Genomic DNA, 11,117 nt, shown 5'->3' on the forward strand with positions numbered 1-11,117 from the left:
CACCAGCATTACTTAGCATGTTGTTCTTGTAGTTTTCCTGCGGATTCCATCACAAAGGACAAATGTTTAATTAAGCCTTGTTGGAGGTCTGTGCTCGTAATGCTCCTGACTCTTTCATCTTTGTGTGCATCAGGATGGGGTAGTGATCATCCATACCGTGCGCAGAGGTCAGTATGTGCGTTGCTTGCGACCGCCATGCGACAGCTCCTTGCCCCTGTCTGTCCTCCATTTGGCTGTGTCCTGGGAGGGTCATCTGCTGGTCCACACCTGCTTGGAAGGCAAAGCAACACTAAAAGTGTGTATTTTGGAATTTTGTTTTATCTAATGTTTCAACATCTTCCAAATGGATTGAGGTATTCTTTTCTTGTCACAGGATAAAAACGCCCTCCACCTTTACTCTGTCAATGGGAAGCACCTTTGCAGTGAACCTCTGAAGGAGCAGATGACCGACATGTGCGTTTCCAGGGAGTTTGTTGTTACTGGCAGTGAGCAAGGCTACTTGTCCATTCGAGACCTCTACAGGTAAACCCAAGCCTGAAATCGATCACATTACTAGTACAGATGAGTTTTGAGCCACTGACTGGCCTGAAGATTTGATTCTCAAACTTTTTTTTTTAACCATTATGAAGTAATGAAAATCATAGTCTGTTCCCCTGTCAATCTATAGCCATCATCATATAGGTTTATGGCAATGTTTTAGTTCCATGATTAAGTGTCATCATCGAGTACATTTAACCAGACAAAATCACTGGTGCAAATGAAGATTTAATGTAACGGTAGCTTGCAGAAGAAAAGAACATCATGCATCTTTAACATTTATACATTCCACAAGTGTGAAAAGAGGTTTATCTCTGTAAAACCTTCAAACCATTCAACACTCTCTCTTAGCTTTGATATCTAGTAACAGAATGGATGGTATCATTGGACACAATTTTGAGAAACTGCTATATTTGTACTGCTATTTGCCTTTGCTTACTTTATGTAATTTTGGTTGCTGAAGCGTTGCTACCGACATGCAGAAGTTCACATCCATAACCATTTGTCTGAATTTCCATAGTTTTTGCATTTTGTCAAGAGCATTGCTGCAGTACAGTTTTTGCTAATAAGATCAAAAGAATTCTGAATATTGTGCACAACATAATCATCTATAACCAGAATCAGGATCATTGGCACCGCCCTACCCAATCTTGAGGACTTGCACACTGCAAGAATCAAGACAAGGGCACGGAAAATCCTACTGGACCCCCCACAGCCTGCCCACCACCTTTTCCAACTAGTCCCCTCAGGCAAGGCGCTACCGATCCATGCGCACCAAATCCAGCAGACGCTTAAACAGCTTCTTCCCTCTAGCCATTAACTCCCTAAACAGAAACCCAAATCTACCTGTATAGTGGCTCTTTGCAAGTTTGCACAACCCTGTGGAACAGCATCCCGTTATAGTTATTGTAGCTCCAGCTCTGTACTCACTTGAACCACTGTCACTGATCTCTATTTCACAGCACCAGACACTTTAAAGCGCTCAAGGACATCTGCATAATTGCACACTTGTTGTACTATAAATACTGCTCCTGGTCACCTGAAAATGGTTCAATGATTTTCTGCACCAACTGTACAACTGTTAAGAGTATTTTATTCTACCACTGATCACTTTAGCTCTGCTTGGTACTTTGTGCATTGTCTCACAGTTGTCACTGGGTGGTACCACCGCACAACGGTCCACTTACATTATGGAATGTCCTTCCATACTTATTTGTCATGCCCTTGTTTATGATGATACTCGTGCAGCGTGTTCTTACCGGGGACAAATTCCTTGTGTGTTCTACATACAGTACTTGGCCAATAAAGATGTTTCTGATTCTGATCAATGATAAATGTAGTTACCATATTTTCCACACTAAAAGGCGCACCTAAAAGTCTTCCATTTTCTTAAAAGCTCACAACGCACCTTAAAATCCGATGCACCTTGTGTATGGTTATTACGGTAATATGTCAATCCCAAAATGGCTCCTTGCTAGAAACATGCTTAAAATGCAGAGTTCAAACTTAAGGCGATCAGGTTACGCAGTTGAACACGGAAATAGAGCAGGTAACGAGACAATGTTATAACTTGCTGTTGGTTAAGTGAAATGTGTCGCTCCTTTATTAAATAATAAATCAGATCGTTCTGTAGCAACGCCACTCAACAACTAAGCTATTTTAGTTGTTGTCGTTTGTTCAAAGCTTCTTTGATCTGTGATGTGAGTTGCGTCGGCGCTGATTGGTTGAACCACATGCGTACGTGCTCGCGCTCACGTGCGCGAGCAGCAAAGAGCATCAGACTTTGGACTGCTGAGGCGCGCTTCACTCGAGTTGCGTTGCTAAAGTTCTGTTGGCATTTCCTTGAGCGTAGCTCCATCTAGTGGATGCATTGTAGATTGCGTCTTCCAGTGCGGCGCGTACGATACAGTATATGAAAAAAATTACAAAATAGGCCATCCATTGAAGGTGCGCCTCATAATCCAGGGCACCTTTTAGTGTGGAAAATAACGTCATGTAGCTTCAAATTTTTTGAATTGGAATGAATATATTCACGGCATCAACCTCGCATTTGCAGCCTGAATCAATCAGAGTATATTATGAGGTTTCAACGTGCAATCGTCAAAAATATTTCGTTCTGTTTCGACTGCATTGACCTGCTCTCATTGTGCGATCAAGTAAACAGTCTTGTGGTTGTCTGCAGTCTGTCGCTATGTGCGGAGCCCATGGCCATGCGTGTGCCTGTGCGCTGTGTATCCGTCACCAAGGAGCAGAGTCACATCCTGGTGGGCCTCCACGATGGCAAGCTGATCATCGTGGGCGTGGGCAAGCCAGCCGAGGTAAAGAACTCGCTGAGGAACTACATCGCTCAGAGCCTGGAGGGATCGCCGCTCATGGCCTCCCCCTTGCTGGCCTCGCTTCGAGCTCGCTCACCCACTCGCCTACTGCAACAGCGAGACCAGCTCGTGTTCAGCCCCGCCTCTGTCACCGACAGACCATAGCAGCCCTAGTCCAGTTCCCGACTGGCCCTATTTCAAGTGTTGATTACCTGAAGTGTCATTTCTTTATAATGCCGGAAACCAATCTTGCGCAACACTAATCGCTGCTTCTACTCGCCGTATTCCTGCATAATGTAAACTGATAATCCTGCACTGATCTTTAGTTGTATTTTGTTGTTAAAGTCAAATTTATATGTTGCCAGACAGTAAATGACAAAATATCCTCACTGAATGTTTTATTGTACATAGCAAATAGCAGAAATTGGTCTAGACAGGAAATCATTACACACCTTTCCCTTTTTTCCTTTTCACAACAAAAGGAATCGACATTTGATATTTATTTATTGCTTGACTAACAATCAAATGTGAATAACTAATCACACATAAATCATATCCCCTTCTCTCTTGTTTCTTTTGGCTTTATACTTATTCTCCTCCTCCATCCTAATTACTCCACCCCCCTCCCTACTCCACTTCCTCTACCTCGGTCCCTCGCAGCTGCGTTCAGGCCACATCACACGGAAGCTGTGGGGCTCCACCAAGAGGCTGACCAGGATCTCCTCAGGGGAATCGGACGTCATCATCTAGCATGAGCACCCTTCCTTTGCTCAATCCCTAAACCAACCCCCGCTGCTGTTCCCCGCCTCCCATGGTCACCCTCCTTTCTTGTCACACGCCGCACCTCCATTCATGTCAACTTGCCTCATTCTGTCACATCCAAGTGAAATGTGCTCAATTTTCTTTCCTGTGGTTTGACCAAATGGCGCTGGCGCTGTGGTTCAGATCCAGAGGCAGCTTAAGCTTTCAGTATCAGCCCACCACCTCTTCATATTGTTTTTGTTTGTGTCTTTATATTTTCAAGTGACCTTTCCATCCCCTTCCTTTAGTTTGCCTTTTGTTGCCTCAAAGCTGCCACTCAGCAATCCTATGTTCACAGCTCACATAGAAGTTCAAAATTCTCTGCCTTTCGATGTGTCGTATCGTCTGTTTCGTTGAGCTTCTTGTTTTCCAGCAAATGCACGTATGCACCCTGTAGCTTGGCATTAGCTCATGTGAAATGACGTTTTGGATTGTGAATTGTCACACAGCCATTGAATCATAGCGTGGCGCTGTAATGGCAGCAGATGAGACTTGTAGCACAGACATAATTCCTGCGGAAAACACACAAGCAGTCTGTTTGGTGAATGTTTTTGAGTTACTCAGATACGTTTTATTTATAGGAAAAGTAGCATTTTGTAAGCTCTCTTTGTTGTTTCTGACACAGTTTAGGAATTCTCCAAGGGCTCCACCAGATGGTAATAGCAATACTGTGTTGGGTGCTTTTGTCTTCTTTTGCCGCCTTGCATCATTTCAACTGCATACTCCTTTTGTCTTCCTGCAGCCACTCTCTTACCCTGACTGTTAGCAGTCATTGTTCCTTCCACAAAAAAAAAAAAAGAAGTTTGTTTTCATGACACTACACATTCGTCCTGTTAACAGGGTACATTTTACACCAAGTGTTTTTGTCGATTTGAACACTAAAAGCCACAGTGTGAAGATCCTGCCGGGACTGTGATCTGAAATGTGTGCGAGTTAAGAAGTGGGTGTAAGGGCATGTCAGGGGTGACAGCTGTTAGTGTTACTAAGCCAAAGTGTCCCTCTGACGTGTTGACACAATCTTTTGATTCTCTGATTTGTTTTGTTTTCATTTTGTTGTTGTTGTTCATTTGCATCTGACATTAAGTTGTAAGACTTCCAAAAAATGGAGTGCCTTTATCAGAAGGGGGTTCTCGTGGCTTTGGTATTCCTGAGAGGAAGTGACTTAAGACAGCCTTTGTTGTATCTGCATCATTCTCCATGACTGTCACCAAATTGATATGTGTATATCTGTGATTATTTATGAATACAATATAAATACGTAATGTACAGCATGATTTTTATTTTTTCTATGTTTATCAAATGTACCTTTGCACTTTACAGGTACTCCTATTGTAAGAAATTGTTTTAGATTGGCTCCCTAATATGTACATTCAGAACTTGCTTTGCCAACACACAAACTGAACATAATCATTAAAGTGTTGTCTGGATTTAGACGTAAAGTGTATGTAACGTGTGGTGTTTTCTGTCTGAAGCCTTATTAAGAAGAGTGAAGACAGGGACCCAGGTTTTGGATGCGTTTATGGTTTTAATGAGCATTCGAATGTGCTGGTGTTTTGGAGAAATGTCAGAGCAAGATGTCAGCTTGTATTTTTATGCAGCTATTTGGTATGCTCTATTTGGTATGGCTATTTGCCATCTCAGATGGATGCTCTCTTCAGATCGCAGTCAGCGGCTGTCCACCAGCTTTCATCTGAAAGACAGTGTTGGGACACATGAGCCAAATTGTTTTGTCACCATGAAGTTGTTCTTAGCACCACAGTGTAAAGACTGACTTTGCACTGTATCAATAGATAGCAAACATTTTCTGTTATCTGAGTCTGTCCAATTAACCTCTGATTAATAGTGCAGATGAAAGTGTGAGGTCATCAAAGCTGCCTCAAAGACTTATGCAATAAGAGCAATTCATTTTTAGTGTTGAGGAGGAGGGGTTGCTGTGCACTGTAGTTACATTTGAAATAATGTACCGGTACTTAATTTTTATTATGCTCTCTCTGCTTAACTGGTATGGTTAAAATTCTCCAGTTTTTAACTTCAGTGTCTTTAGGTGCTTAAAAATGACATTTCACGATTGCATGCCAGTTTGCTTGTTTGACGGAAAAAATAAAAGTTAGGTTCATGAATCTGGACACAAAACTGCTCTTAACACTATTGTAAGCTGTTATTGCAGAAATGTACGGTGCGGTTATTGCATAACAGCTCTTAGAATGTAATCACTGAAAATATATGCATGTTTACATTTGTCATACAGCAGTGGGACATGAACTCGAACTTGACCTTGGTAAAGAAAGATGTATGATGCCTGTGTAGAGTATTTGTAGTGTCTCACCTATCTTGAACATCTCCACGCAGACAGGCTTGTCCGTGTGAATGTTGGGATGACCCGGCATCCAGTCACTGTAATTCATCTCTGAGCCATCGAGCCAGGAGGCCTGCTGGTTCTGCAGCATTTGAAATAATTGTACATTGTGTGACAATTCAGTCTGCAACCGATATTTTGTAAAATATTTAAAGGCAGTATTAGTTGTGGTCTGGTTTTCAATGATAACGACCTCAACTGTCTGACATCAACGCAGCAAGAAACATTTACTTAGAGGTTCAACGGTCAATGTTTGAACCAAGGTAAGAATAACACTGTTCTGAAGATAACATATCTGACGAGACGATCCTTGCCCTTCATTCATGGTCACAGTGCCCCATTAATAAAAACTGACAGGAGACACTGTATATCCCATTAATTGAGGCCCATTTGCTTAGTTCAGTGTATCAGTATGTTTTCAGTGTTGGGTGGATGAAAGGGACTTGCCTTAACCGTGGCCCCCAGCCACGTCAACTGTGGGCTGCGTTCACCGCTGTTGGTAACCAAGGAAACTAGGCGGGAATGAAGGTCGCCACTTGTTACAGATGCCAGTTCAGCGTGTGGGTTATGAGCTTTACATAAATCCTGCAGACACACCGTGCGTCATCATATCATTTGCACACAATAAACCACATCACAGAAGAAGGGTGGATGTAAAAAATGGAATCACCTGTGCTTCTGTAAAGCCCAAAGGTGTTGGGTTGAACTCATAGCACTTTCCATTAATGACTTCCCCTTGACATGTCTGTGTTGGGAGCCAGGAGGTGGAACGGTCCTGTCCCTTTGGGGTTTGAACTAGCGGTCCTGTTCCCTGTCTGAAGTCCTCTGGCATGTGAAGAGATGGTTCTGTTCCCTGTCTAAACCCACTGGGGATATAGTTAGTCGGCTCAGTTCCCTGCCTGAAAGTACCAAGGTTGGAAGCTAAGGGCTCCGCTTCCCATCCTGAGCCACTAATGATAGAGTCTGAAGGTTCAGTTCCCTGTCTGAAACCATCTGGAATACGCATGGAAGGTTCCGTTCCCTGTCTGAAACCGTCTGGAATTGTCAAGAAGGGTTCGGTTCCCTGTCTGAAACCATCTGGGATAATCATGGAACGTTCTGTTCCCTGTCTGAAACCATCTGGAATCGTCAAGAAGGGTTCGGTTCCCTGCCTGAAACCATCTGGGATAATCATGGAAGGTTCCGTTCCCTGTCTGAAACCATCTGGAATCGTCAAGAAGGGTTCGGTTCCCTGTCTGAAACCATCTGGGATAATCATGGAACGTTCTGTTCCCTGTCTGAAACCATCTGGAATCGTCAAGAAGGGTTCGGTTCCCTGCCTGAAACCATCTGGGATAAAAGCTGAGGGCTTAGCTTCGAGTTTAAAGTCACCGCTTATAGGTATTTTAGGTTCTGTTCCCTGTCGGAAACCTTTTGGGATAGAAACTACTGGTTCACTTCCCTGTCTGAAACCATCGGGGATCGACATGAAAGGTTCTGTTCCCTGTCTGAAACCTTCTGGAAGGTGAGACGAAGAGGGTTCCTCAACTCGAACCCAACCACCTCCGTTCCTCTGAGCAGGCACATCAATAGGGACTGAAAGACATTTTGGAGACTCCAATATGTCAATATAGTTGGATACTTGAGATGTTTGTGAATGAATATGTTTTACTTCACTTTTTGTTAATTGTCACTGATTTGCAAATTACCTTCATCCGCCAGCCAGTGTTTTCTCTCCACCAGTCCTGATTTCTCTTCAATGAGATTGTGGACGAGAGCTATACATGATCATTGAGTAAAAGCCCATGTTATTTAAGTTGTACAATATGTAAACCAAACTATTGAGACGAACCTCTGAATTTTGTTAACAAATCAACCTGGGGTGGGTTTTAGACCACTTAATTAGTCATCATTCCAACCAGGACATTTATGCTTCCAATTTTGTGGGAACAGTTTGGGGAAGGCCCAAATACTTTTGTCCATTTGGTTTTTGCTGCTATGTACCTGTCTTTCTGGTCATCTCATTGATGTGGTCCTGCACCAGGCCGTTGTCAACAAATCCCTTGGATGGCTCAGTGCCTTGGTGAAAGCCATCAGGAATATGTCCAAGGATGTCATTCTGCTGAGAGTCATCAGAGAGCCCGAAGGGAGATGACGGCTTGGGCAATCCTCTCAGAGGTGCGATGGGAGCAGCTCGCAGTCCTGTGGACGAATTTAGTTATATCATGTTGAGACTGAGAAACTCCAGTCAGCAATCGGAAACATAATAGGTATAAAAATGACAACTGCGCCTCTTTCCAGTTGATTAAATAATGTTTCTAGATGATAAATAGCTTGAAATTAATGGCTGCCAGTTGTGCTACTCTGATAAGTGGGCCATAACTGTATTGCATAGTGCTATAAATCATTAGTCTCAATCTAATCTCAGCATAGTTGTTCAGGAGGTCAATTGCTGTGATTACATGACCATACTACACACTGAGCTCAACTGTTGTGATGTCAAAGAATCAATTACGTAATAGTGTTCCATCAATTTGCTTAATTTTTTTGGAGCCGGGGCAATATGGTGCACAATCCATCCATAAAGCGATAGCCCTTATTTGGGCTGTGGGTGAGCTGGATTTTAGTCTGACTGAAGTTATGCAATAAGCAGGGTACACCTTAGACCAGGGGTCGGCAAACCAAAATGTTGAAAGAGCCATATTGGACCAAAAAACCCCCTCAAAATAAATATGTCTGGAGCCGCAAAAAATTGAAAGCCTTATATAAGCCTTACAATGAATGCAACACATGCTGTATGTATAATATTAGCCTCCTATCAAAAGGACTACGTTGGCTCCAAATACACAATAAGCCTACATGATTAATTTTTTCCCCTGCAGTGCATCCTGTAGAGCAGGGGGACCCAACCTTTTTTGACGGAAAACTACTTTTTGATCAACCAACCTCCTGCAAGTGACCCGTTACCGCACACACGCCTGCCATAATGAGCAACAACCACAACAGCTGCTAAAATGAACAAGGCACGGGACGCACTTTTGCAGCGTGTTAACGATCGTAGCTTACGTGTTCCGTTTAAAAATGCTTCTCTTGGCCGCCCAGAGTTCCACTCTTTGCAAGTACCCTCGATGAATTGTACATGATGAAATGCTGTTTTTTTGGGGGGGGGGGGGGGGGGTTACAACAGCCATCTACCTGGCATCCCGTCCCGCTAATAGAAATGTGTGTCGCAGGCTATGACGCAAATCCTCATTGACAGAAATTTTGAAATGTAATATTTATTCTATACATTTTTACAGCATTGGAAAACGTTAATAATGTTTGTGTCATGTTTATCCTCCTGCAGAAACCGTATTAAAACAAAAAAACATATTTCCCTCCTCCATCTTTTTCCACTTTCAAACATTTTTGAAAAAGCTCCAGGGAGCCACTAGGATGGCGATAAAGAGCCGCATGCGGCTCTGGAGCCACGGGTTGCCGACCCCTGCCCTAGACTGATTGCCAAAAAATCGCAGGGCACTTATAAATAAACAATTCCTCACAGTTTAGAATCTTCAAAGACAGACATTTGTTATCTAACAAAACAACTGAAAAGCCATATTGTGCTTTCTTACCTGACAGTGTCAGGAGCAGGAGCAGTGGCACTGACTTGGACATCCTGTAAAAAAACACAAGTAAACATGTTTTTCCTCACACAAAGTACCTGTAATGCAATCCCTTCGTGTAGACAGTGTTCTAAAAGCATGTTTCTCACCTGAGGTGGCACTGATGAACAGTGAGCGGCGCCCAACTGCAAGAGGCGAAGCATAAATAGACTGTCGCTTGGATCGTAAAAGCCAAAGCCGCCAATAAGAAGTCACAATTTTGATAAAGTTATTGTTTATCTTCCATATTACTTGCACTTTGCCCTCTCAGGTCAATGCTGATGCAGAGGCAGCTAATAACAGCGGTCTCCCTGTCACATCAAAGTCACTACAGTCCGCGCTTGTGTTTCGAATAGATCTAATTTGCCAGGTCATTTTATTAGGTGTACAGTATATACAATGTGTGTGTGTGTGTTTTGTTATCACAGTTGGATATGAATGAGGTACAGTGTTCCTCATCAGCAGTATCAAGATGCTATAGCAAGGGGGACACAGGACACAATGCAATTGGAGGGGTGGTTTTACCTTCACCCACAAACATCGAAAATGGGTGCAAGCCCCACATACAGAACAGCAATTGATCTGTGAGAAGATCATTCAGGCCAGGAGAAACTCAACAACTTCCTGCTTGCCAAGGCTAAAGAAATAAGTGGCATCAGGATCCCTACTGAAGGATGTCAACATAACACTGATCTAGTCAGCAGAATCAGTTATCCGAGAGATCCTTAGCTATGAGATGAAAGCCAGATTGAACATGGGCCACCTCCATGGAAGAGAAGGCTAGAGGCAAACGTAAGGGTGACCCGAAGAGAAATTAGCGTCCTAAGAAAGCAAAACAAAGGTGTGTAGCTTAAATCCAGCAGGATATCCATTGAAGAGGTACTTAAGACTGTCAACCAAAGACTTGCAGTGAGTGCATGGTGTCTTGAAATAAAGTGCAACATTTTTTTTGCAGAAATAACAAATAATAAACACAGGCATTATTCAGTGGTCTCACACTGTTTATCAATCAGCATGAATCAAAAGGCCCCGCGTGTTATAAGCTCTGAGAGCTTCAGTTTATGTGTCAAGAGTTCCAGGCTGTAGATAATGTGAATAAAATTAAGATCAGAGAGGACAGTGACACCCAGGCACATTACATATTGTGAGGGATTAAAACTGTATAGTTTGGGTAAAAGTGTTTCTCTTTTACCTACAGACCCAATGACTAAAACCTTGTTTTGTCATGGTTGAGGTGCAGGAAATTGACTGCCATTCATGATTTTATATGGGGGAAAAAAACACATTTTAAAAGGGCATCAATTGACCCAGTGCCATTAGGAGACACCGCTATGTATATTTGAGTGTAGCATTGTCTGTATAACCGTGGAAGTTGATTCACAACAAACGATTACGTTCTCAGGGGAAAGAATATATAGATTGTAATGTAAATGACGTAAAATTGACCCTTGGCCTTGGGGCACCCCGCACTTTCATTCATAAATT

At 42.8% G+C, this 11,117-nt stretch overlaps 2 protein-coding genes across 9 annotated transcripts in view; one reads left to right on the forward strand and one right to left on the reverse strand.

Annotated features, from left to right (window-relative positions):
- The window catches only part of nbeal1 (neurobeachin-like 1), a 76,107-nt gene extending 71,010 nt beyond the window's left edge, over positions 1-5,097 (forward strand). For 5 of the 8 annotated variants that reach the window (XM_086125719.1, XM_086125738.1, XM_086125711.1 and 2 more), the window contains 3 exons: positions 134-295; positions 374-522; positions 2,720-5,097. In XM_086125719.1, the coding sequence (XP_085981845.1) occupies positions 134-295; positions 374-522; positions 2,720-3,017 (609 nt within the window). In that variant the 3' untranslated portion in view covers positions 3,018-5,097. Of the gene's footprint in view, positions 1-133; positions 297-373; positions 523-2,719 lie in introns of those variants that run through there. The other 3 variants (XM_086125726.1, XM_086125748.1, XR_015102489.1) reach the window with 2 other exon arrangements.
- A 75-nt stretch (positions 5,098-5,172) lies between these two features.
- LOC147211320 (uncharacterized) lies at positions 5,173-9,891 on the reverse strand. Its single transcript, XM_086125761.1, has 7 exons — positions 9,603-9,891; positions 7,993-8,190; positions 7,698-7,766; positions 6,680-7,584; positions 6,457-6,594; positions 5,980-6,091; positions 5,173-5,343 (listed from the first exon to the last, which is right to left on the reverse strand). The coding sequence occupies exons 1-7, from the start codon at positions 9,643-9,645 to the stop codon at positions 5,291-5,293; spliced, it is 1,518 nt and encodes a 505-aa protein (XP_085981887.1). The 5' UTR covers positions 9,646-9,891; the 3' UTR covers positions 5,173-5,290.
- Between the last annotated feature and the right edge of the window lie 1,226 nt (positions 9,892-11,117).

Source organism: Hippocampus guttulatus, chromosome 1, assembly GCF_054856545.1.
Source record: "Hippocampus guttulatus isolate MCC_2025c chromosome 1, RoL_Hgut_1.0, whole genome shotgun sequence".
NCBI lineage: Eukaryota > Metazoa > Chordata > Actinopteri > Syngnathiformes > Syngnathidae > Hippocampus > Hippocampus guttulatus.

Coding starts and splice junctions, on each gene's coding strand:
- LOC147211320 (XM_086125761.1), bottom strand. CDS start 9,645: ATGTCCAAGTCAGTGCCACTGCTCCTGCTCCTGACACTGTCAG. Junction 7,585..7,697: donor ACACTGGCTGGCGGATGAAG/GTAATTTGCAAA, acceptor AATGTCTTTCAG/TCCCTATTGATGTGCCTGCT. Junction 6,092..6,456: donor GGCTGGGGGCCACGGTTAAG/GCAAGTCCCTTT, acceptor CAAATGCTGCAG/AACCAGCAGGCCTCCTGGCT.